This window comes from Danaus plexippus (assembly GCF_018135715.1).
Source record: "Danaus plexippus chromosome 18 unlocalized genomic scaffold, MEX_DaPlex mxdp_20, whole genome shotgun sequence".
Lineage (NCBI taxonomy): Eukaryota > Metazoa > Arthropoda > Insecta > Lepidoptera > Nymphalidae > Danaus > Danaus plexippus.
In genome coordinates, this window is record NW_026869853.1 from 615,915 (window position 1) to 626,179 (window position 10,265).

The 10,265-nt window shown below is 32.8% G+C and overlaps 1 protein-coding gene across 1 annotated transcript; it reads left to right on the forward strand.

Annotated features, from left to right (window-relative positions):
- The first annotated feature begins 750 nt into the window (after nucleotides 1-750).
- On the forward strand, nucleotides 751-2,665 carry LOC116773280 (adenosine deaminase 2-like). The gene has a single exon (XM_032665704.2). It carries the CDS (start codon nucleotides 1,020-1,022, stop codon nucleotides 2,523-2,525), a length of 1,506 nt encoding a protein of 501 aa, XP_032521595.2. The 5' UTR covers nucleotides 751-1,019; the 3' UTR covers nucleotides 2,526-2,665.
- The last annotated feature ends 7,600 nt before the right edge of the window (nucleotides 2,666-10,265 follow it).

The following is a 10,265-nucleotide window of genomic DNA, read 5'->3' on the forward strand; positions in this document are numbered from 1 at the left end:
AGAAATATTTAGTATGAATCCATTCAGTAACAAAACATAAAATTTATTCATAATATCAATAATAGCTTTTTTGTACATTAAATTACTTAAAATAATAAAAACAATATCGCCAAGGGTGTTGTGTAGAAATTGTTATTAATTGCATAACTAGCCTTGGATATTGGAGTAAAGAGGTTTCACTAGATTAAAAATAGGCTGAATGTAGACTAACCAGCTACCCAAAATGTTGCCAATATGACAAAAAAAGGGCGGTAAATGCTACGGCCGTGTATTCCGAAATTTTAATGGAGAGATTGGATTTTGTTAAAGATATAGTATTTATTTTCTCACTATTTTAAATAATATTGCTATTAAGATTTGTTCCTGATAGCTTACTTAACAAGTTAAAAAAAGTCTTTTACTAGGTTCAATAAGGACGGAGTGACGGAGTGTAGTTACCTTGTGATACTTTTCTAAATACCTTCTTCATTTAATAACTGTTGCTGTAAAGCATTTTTTAAGTACCATTTATATAACGTACGATGGTGTATTCAGTAGTAATTGTGAGAGAATAAAGGTAAGAGAAACTCCTAAGTTCCGGTACGTTTTTATTTTAAGAGCATATTATTCATATTATATCTATTGGATCACATTCACATAAATGTTGATATCAACAACTTGTAAATTTAAAATAAGATTATGATTTGTGGTTTAAGATAAGATAATGTTGTGGAATATAAATAATGATTTATTTTATCGGCTCGTGTCAAGTTCACTCTGTACACGTAACACGTTATACTTGCCTATCTAACGAAATTGTTACCAAGTAGCTATGTGATCAGATATATATATCTAAATATCATTATCGAAGTGTAGTGCAAAATGTTTTCCGGACATTGAATGCTTCGCGAGCTGTCTTTTATTTTTTTTAGCTATTTAAATGTTTTTTACCCGCCGGTTTCGTTATTGTTAAAGTGCCTTTAGTCCGAGCAAGTGTTCTGATTGTAAGCATTCAAACTTGTTAACGCAAACAAATAAAAATGTGGTGTTATATATTTTATTTTATTGTATTACTTGATTCGGTGCTTATGAACGATGTTTCCAAGGAAACTTTTGCGTACAGGAAAAATATTTTACAAAAAGAATTGCATATGATGCTGGGAAATGATGTCGTGTTAAGTGATAATGAGGATAAAGCCAACAATATTATCATGGAGCTTAAGAGAAGGGAAATAGATTACGCTTTTGATAATCCACAATATTTTAATTTTTCTAAGCATTTCTTTGAATACAAGGATGAAGTGAAGAGATCAAAACTATTTAAAGCTATCCAGCGAATGCCGAAGGGGGCTGTGCTTCATGTACACGACATTGGTATTCTAAGTCCTGACTATGTTTTGTCGTTGACTTATTTGGATGATCTTTATGTTTGTTTCTATGAGAATAACGTCAAATTCCTGTTTTCATTAGAGACTCCGTTATCGTCTTGTAACACGAAGTGGCAATTAATGAAGAGTGCCAGATTTTCGTCAGGGAACGTTAAGGAATTTGACGCTGACTTAAGAAGGCATTTTACAATTGTGATCGATGACCCACACTTGGTTCATAGAGATATTAACGCTGTTTGGAATGACTTTCAGCAGGTTTTCATAACAACATCGGGAATGTTATGTTACCGGCCAGTCTGGGAACAATATTTTTACGATACGCTGAGATCCTTAAGGGACGATAACGTTATGTATTTAGAGTTCAGAAGTGTTTTGCCCTCTTTGTACGATCTTGATGGAACTGTGTTCGACGAAATAGAAACAGTCAGATCATATAAAAAAGTTTTAGACCGCTTTATGGCTGATTACCCCGATTTTTACGGAGCCAAACTTATATATGCACCTCTAAGAAACGTGGACTTAAACACAGTTAAGCATTACTTAAACGTGACTAAGCGTATCCGCGAAGAATTTCCTGAATTTCTAGCCGGATTCGATTTAGTGGGTCAAGAGGACCTGGGAGCGCCAACGAAAGATTTTATGGAGATTCTGTCTGATTCCATGGACGAAATCGACTATTTCTTTCACGCTGGTGAATCAAATTGGTACGGAACCAGCTCGGATGAGAACTTAGCTGACGCTATTGCTCTTAATACTAGACGTATCGGGCATGCGTTTGCAATCGCTAAACATCCCTTACTGATGGAGGAGATTAGGAAAAAGGATATTGCTATAGAAGTTAACGTCGTATCGAATGCTGTTTTAAAACTGGTGTCAGATGTAAGAAACCATCCTTTGGCTATATTCCTGGCTAACAACCTTCCCGTGGTTTTATCAAGCGATGATCCCGGTATTTGGGAAGCTGAGCCTTTGTCGCATGATTTTTATGTAACATTCGTGGGTGTAGCTAGCAGGCACGCTGATTTGAAGCTATTAAAGAAACTGGCGATCAATTCCTTAGTTTACAGCACGTATCATAACAAAGATAAGATTGTTCACGAATTTGAAATACGCTGGACTAAATATATAGATTCGGTTATTAGAGATGAATTTCAGTGATATTGGCTTTTTCTAGTTTCAACACATTTTTATATGATAGGTTATGTTAGATAAACCTCTATATGTCCTATCTATGACGGAAATGTTTCAAAATTATATTTAAATCTTTCGTTCACCTAGAATAAAAACGTTTTATGAAAGGACTTACCTTTATTTTTCGCATTCTAGCCACTTAAATATTTATATTTAAATGATTTAATTACACTTATGTTAACTGACATCTAAGTGTAAAAAATTTGATATATATCTCTTAACATAATATATGTTATATTGTTAAGCAAATTAAAAGATGTTTTAAACAATTTCACTTATACATATCAAATTACCCATTCGAGACTGGATGAGCGAAATAATTAATATTTATCGTGTTAAATTTAGCTGTCTCGACACTGTGAAGTAATAACACGTTTTAAGGGGATGCTGATATTTATGCAGAGTTGAGTGATAGGAACACACTTTTCAATTAGTTCTTCGAGATCAGTGTGCAGGAAAACCTGCTGTTGTAGACCTTAATGGACAAATTATAGTTAATTTGCATATTTGATAACCTTGTCTCAAGATGGGGGTTGGCAACTTACTACTTGATTCACAACTTGAAAAAGAATTAGCATTATGAACAATATGGGTTAGGGTATGTGATGCCTGAGTTGATTCTGGGGTCTTGAGCATTGAATTTATGTTATACGATTTATTGAGTTTTCTAAACGAGCCTAGTAATTATAATGGTAAGTTAGATGAATCACATTAGCTAAAGCGCCACCTCTCCGATTAAATAAATAATACGTAGTGTAACGTAACATGTGATATGTGACTAATATGTACTATTAGTTCGATAGATTATTCACAGGTGGCGCTCTTCGAACTAAATATTTTTAGAAACTGATATTGAATTAAATTTAAATAAAGGAATCTCATCTAACAACGTAATAGAAAAGTTGTTTATAGTAAATTAACTGAATATTTTTAAACATTTTTTGAGCTGAATAAATATCTGACTACTCAAAATTGAGTCTTACCATATATAATAAATAAATAACAAATTTAGACGTTTCCTTACCAACTATAGATGTTCTGATCCTTACTTTTAATGAGTTTTTGTCGTGTACGGTGTAACTTAATACCGTTTTTTTACCTTCACCACGGGTTTTATTTTAAAATTTAAATTCTAAATTTAAAATTTTAGATTCAGTACACGCAAATACAAATAAAATTTCTGTTGTATGTGTTTTAGTTTGCAATAAATATGTAATATTGCTTACTTTTTTATCAAAATAACATTATAATACATTTAGCCAAGCAGAAAATGTTATACCGGACAAACGGTAAGACTAAGAAACAAAAGTATAAGTTTTATGCGAACTAGAAAAGAAGTCATTATTTTAAATCACAACGGCAAAATCAAATCTTATTAATTTATTTAATGTTTCATTATTTACATGTGATTCATTCACTCATTCATCCATTCATTCATTCGAAACAGCTGATTAACTAAACCGAGATTGACATGAAATGCTAGTTTCATTTATGTTAAATGATGAATTAACGTTTAAATTGACTTTAAGGATCTTAATATTTACTAGAAAAAAAAATGTACTTAGTAACTGTTAAGTTTACATTTATGATACATTTTATATTTAAAGTGATTTTTTTTTATTTGTATGTACCCCGATGTCTCTTTAAACAGAAGTTGAATTAAGACGAAATACTCCCTTTATAATCCTTAATTTAATCAGTTATTTGTCGCCTAAGAATGCATTTTAATATATTGTATTAGATTAAAAAAAAATTCAATACTTTCATATACTTTCATGATTATAATGTAACGTAAATATTATCTTAGAATTTTTCTATCATCTCTTTGTGTTTAGAAAAATGTAGGGGACTGAGTTAACAAACGAGATAAGTAACAAAAATACTTAGGTAATTTCTAAAGTTGATTCCTAAACAATGACACTATACACGAACATGTGATACAAAAACGAAGTGTTATTATAACTAAAAAATAATTCAGTGTCAAAAATTTACAACATTTGTTGATTTTTTAATGTATTTAATTTTTTTTTTCATTTAATTTATTTTTAAATATTAACTACAAAGCTTTCCACCGTAAGCGTATATTTTAATACGTAAATAGTTTTTTTTTAATCTATTAATAGTATTCAGAGGTCATTTCATTATTTTTTCTTTTTTGTAGGGTGAGATAACTCATTCCTTTCACATATTCATTGACCGCTCCAAGTCTATATTTCCAGAGGATAAGGGACACCACTTGTCATCTCGGTCTTGTCTTGTGACCAATGCTGTGATATGAATAGAACCTGTTTTTCTTCAGATAAGAAGATTCACAATGGACCTTTTAATTCACGCTATGAATTACTAAAAAAAAATTTGCATAAATTATAATTAATATAATAACATTTCAATCGTAAGCATTTGGTCAGATTAATCCTTCTAAATATTAATGTTAGAATTAAAATAAAGATCTTAAAAAAACGAATGCCTGTTAATGTATATATCTCAAAGATAGAAAACGCTCAGTGAGCGGAAAAATAGCTAGCAACGCGTTGTGGTCACAGTAAAGCATCCGCGTGGCGAAATTTGTGTTGTGGTTCCAATGAAAACGCGCACGACGTTGTGGCAATCACAGAAAGTCGTGGCAATGATGAAAAGCCGTGGCGACTGACGAGTATAGAATATTACTTGATGACACCGCAAATTACTTTACGATGTGGATTCTGTTAGGCTTAGGCTGGAAAAGTTTTGCTAAATGTAGATAAATTACTTAAGTTGTAAAAAATAAGTATTTGATCGCTATTTATTTTCACAGGAAGTAACACTGTGGCGTTTTATGTTCTTGGAGCTGCACTTGCAGTTTTTATCAATACAGTGGCACATTATGAACCCTTATTCACTTCAATTTCAAACACTATTTGTTTTATAAAATGAAAAATATTTCATAAGGACATTTAGCGAAACTTTTCCAACCTAAGCCCAGTAGGAACCATATCGGAAAATAGTGTGAGTTATAATCAAATAATATACCTTACGCGTCATGGCTGTTCTTCATTGCCACAACGCGTCGTGCGCGTGGTCATTAGAACCACAACACGAATTTCGCAATGTGGACGGTTTACTGTGGCCATGACGCGTTGTGTGCTATTTTTCAGTTCACTGAGCGTTTTCGATCTTTCAGCGTAACATTTATACAAAAAATGAACACAATATTGTTAGCTTTAAATTAATATTCTCTTTGTTTAGTTGAGTGTCGTCGGGTCGTTGTAACTACTCCATATAAGAGAAGATAAAAATAATGAAATTTATTTAGTTAGAATTATAAAAATTTATACATTGCAAAAAAAAATTACGAATTTTATTTTTATATCATCATTCTAAAATATTTTGTAAATATTATGAACTATTTAGAAGGGCAACATTAATTTGATTAATCGAAATTAGACATTTCGTAGAAAACTGTTAGTTCTAGAATCTAAATGATTTTGACAGCGTCATAAACGTAGTGTCAACAATGAGTCGAAGACTAAAGATATGGGAAAACACTGGCAGAATATACTGTGCTCGTCTTTGCACGGATGAAGGCTATATCATAAAAAAAGGTATGTAAAGTTAAATTTTTAATGGAATCGGTGTATATAAGGTACATAAATAAAAGACAGTGTTCAAATAAAAGCTTAGCTTTATTACTCGTTACATTCACGAAGAAACATCCCTCAGTATCAACAATACATGCTGACTGTATGTCTAACTTACGCTTTACTTTTCCATCGTTTTTTTATATTATTTTTATGTTAACAAATTTTGAAATTGCCAATTTTTCATACCAATATATCATTAATTAAATTTGCAACGACCTATCGGTGGACCGATAGATATAATTTAGATACATTTTAGTTTTTCGTTTTCCACATCGCTTATTCTTTTATGTCTAAACATTAAACTTTTGTTAGTTCCTAAACATCCAGGGACAAAGACACACGCTCGTAAATAATAAGCATTATTATAATGTGATACATTACTTTAACGTTGTATTATCAAGAACAGTAATAATTAATGTAGGTTAGGTTTTGTGACATTAGGTACGTTTTGTCTGAGGCCCACAGATTACAATAGTGACCCTAGTAGCCATTCTAAGACAAATACGAAGGAATCGTTTACAATTTAGTATTTTTTTTGTCCACTTTTCACCTTAAAAAATGCCTTTAATTTATCTTTTACATCCAGAACCATATAAACATCTTTTAGTTATTTATATATTTTTTTTATCTATATAACTGGTCGCCCACCCCGCCGACGCGCACCCATCACTCTAAACTTTTTATTTACAAATGGTAATGTTCCTAAACGTTTAATATCCCATACTATTCTTAAAATTAAATACAAAAAACGTATGACACTCTAAAATTACCTAATGTTCACTTTCGTCATCGCTATAATTTATGAAATTTTGATTTTTACACCAACTTTAGAAATATCAATACAAAAATACTCTTTTGAATAAAATTTACACACGACTCATTACAGTCGGCGCTGGGTGCGGACGGCGGCGAGAACGCCTCCAAAGAAAAGCTTTGAGCCTCGTAACCTTAACATCTTGAAATTTGTACTAAATATATCGAAAACGCGCGGACGCGGCCACCTTACACTTAGCCGAAATGCGAGGATATCGAAAATAATGCCTAAACCCTAGTCAATTTTAGTTAGTTCCTTATAAACGTCGCGTATTTTATCCGCCTGGAAACGCGAGCGACCGACACGGCCGTTCGAATTGCGGATAAAATATCACACGCCATCATTAATTACTTAATTTTGTCAATTTAATTTTGTAACTAATTTTATCACAGGCGACCGCATCCGCCCGCTGTAATTTACAAATATATAATACGAGAAGTCATCGCACGGTCTGCGACTCACCAAAAAATATATCAACAACATAACACATAGTTACATACAAACACACAAGTATATAAGAAATGAACGTGTCACGCTGTTATCAATGAAGACCACAAGGATATTGAAGTTATCTTTAGATTTATCACTAAATATATATCTCATGTACAAAATTATGAACGCTGCTGCTTTTGTAGGACCGTGTGTTATGTTTTACAAATCAATAGATTCCGATCGTAGTATAACTAACTTACTTTATACTTACTGTTTAGCATCGGCAGTTTTCTTTGATCCTAATAGTAGGTACATCCGTGCTCAATTTTGACAATTTTTTTTTATTAAGTTAGTATAAACAAATTATACTTATTATATAACTACCTAATTCTCAGCTTTCTTATTGTTTTTTTTTGTATAGTAAAGTGATACAACTATTTGGTACATCTATATGTTCTAACCTCGAAATCAAACACTACACAATAGAGACTACAATTTCCAAAATTTAGGAACCATAATACCCAAACGTGAAACCGAATATATATACATACAAATATCATTATATAATTTTTTTTTTCGTTTATAATAAATTTTGAAAATAATTAGATATTCATTTCATAGACGGATTCAAAAATATTAAAAGTGTAAAGGAAAAACATTAGACACATTCCGTGGAACCTAAATAATCTATGATCTACGTACAAAATGCCCAAACTATTAGATTTGACGTCGCCAAAAAGACAATTTATATAATCTAATACATAACATTACAAACATGAGAAAGTCACACCGAATTTTGTACTCTTCTGCGGGTTAGCCCCATGATCACGTGGACTTAATACTTCGATGTTGAAACTTGAGTCTTTAGATACGTTTAATATACAAAAAAAAATTGTCAACCGATAAATCAAAGAGACATTATCTTTAAGTGATTTAATTTGACATAATCGCGATCGGCTCCATCTAATAAAATATCCATTGTGGTCTTGATGCACAGGGAATCACTTAATCATAAAATCCGGACAAAATTATTTATCTAAAAAATGATTATATTTTAATTTGTCGTTTTACTCTTACCTTGCCAAATTATATATCAAAAGAACGGCTCCAAGTATCTGCGTATTACGGCACGTCGGTTAAATACTGTTGATGGGAAATCAAGACATTTCTATTGTAATATGTGTGTGTAGCCTGCTTTAACTATTAATAGGTTATTATGAAGTAAATCTATGGAGAGATTTGAATAACGGATTCATTACTTACTATACAAGGATTTAAATAGGTAAGTGTACCAAATTAACGGACCTTTCAGAGTCAAAGATGGTAAGTCAATTTTATTCCTGGTTAGGGAAATGTTCGCTTTTATAGGTCTTGTTTTTTTTTTGTCTCTGAAAAGCCAGCCTCAAAAACAAAACAGACAACATTAACAAAAACCAATTTTAACATAACATGGAACGAATCTCGTTCTTGAATAAGCCCTGCGGCGACTGTGTTATAGATCGACGAACCAACATGTATAAGAAAATTAACCCGGGCTATTGTTGTGGAAGATTGGCTGGATCCCAAGAACTGGGCTTGAGGAGGAGGAATTTTGAACATAAAACCGTTGACTCCGAATGGGGGTGGGGGAAGACTGCGTGTTCATTCTGTGTCGATGTCTCAAATGTAACTTCATGCTAACATACAATCTGATATACTAAACCAGTCGACGCCTGGTCCATCCTAAACTGAGGTACTCTTATTATTATTGTAATAGTTCAAATGGTTACAAATTAAACTTCAACAAAGTGTAATACAAAATGAAAAATGCTTACACTTGCTTAGCTAGGGCCTGCCGCCGACTCCGCGCGGTCGCATACACTAAAACAAGGATGGCTTAATATTCTGTACAATTCCGCAAATCAATTCACAATTCCCGTTTCTATTATTGAGCCTTAATTAATACCATTAGCACTAAGATAGTTTACTCGATAATGTCATCTGTATTAAAATTACCGTATTATATACACGTCGCTATACATCACTGTACAACTGTCTATCTTATTTTGTATAACTATTAGAAGAAGCGATAAACTATAAAATATCTGGAGTCCTGTTGAACTGAGGATGGAAACTGAAAGTGTTCCCGCTTGGCGGTGTCGGCGGCCGGCTACTACATGTTATAACAAATACATCGAGTTATGCGACGCACTCGACTTAGAGGACGAACGACGCTGTTCGCATCTCGGAGAGGCGTCTTCACAGACGTCGTAAGAACGGTAACCGCTCGCTCGACCACAAATCTAATGCGCCGCGCTACATATATCTACGAATCAAACTAAGTATTCTTCTATAGTATAATAGTAATGTGTATATTGTGTTCGATACGGCGAACTGTGTGTGATGCGTGTAGGTGTTCCGCGGACTTATCGCAGCGGCTTCGGTTGGGCGGACAGTTCTATTGAGGGCCCTTTGTATTCATTTTTTTATTTTTATTTTTTTTTGTATAAAAACAAAAAAAATCAATTTTCTTTGAAGGCACTTCAGATCGGACGAGGTGGCCCAGTGCGTTTGTATGTGATTTGATTTTTTTGCCGAAATGTCTATATTTAACGTATGTTTGTTATATTATATTTTTGGTCTATTGTTCATGTTGCCTTCAACTATTGCCTCTGCTTGGGTGTGGGTAGATGTCTATTTGTTTGCTAGCCGCCGCGATAGGTCCGCCTGCGGGGCGATCGAGTCACAGTATCTTAAAAGTATCTCATTAATAAATATAAAACGAATGCCAGTAGAATACGGTGTGGTTACATACGATTATTGATATAGTGTTTAATAGTTTTACGGTCGCTAAAATTTATT

Bases quoted from the DNA above. Each gene is read 5' to 3' on its own strand.
- LOC116773280 (XM_032665704.2), top strand. From the start codon at position 1,020: ATGTGGTGTTATATATTTTATTTTATTGTATTACTTGATTCGGTGCTT.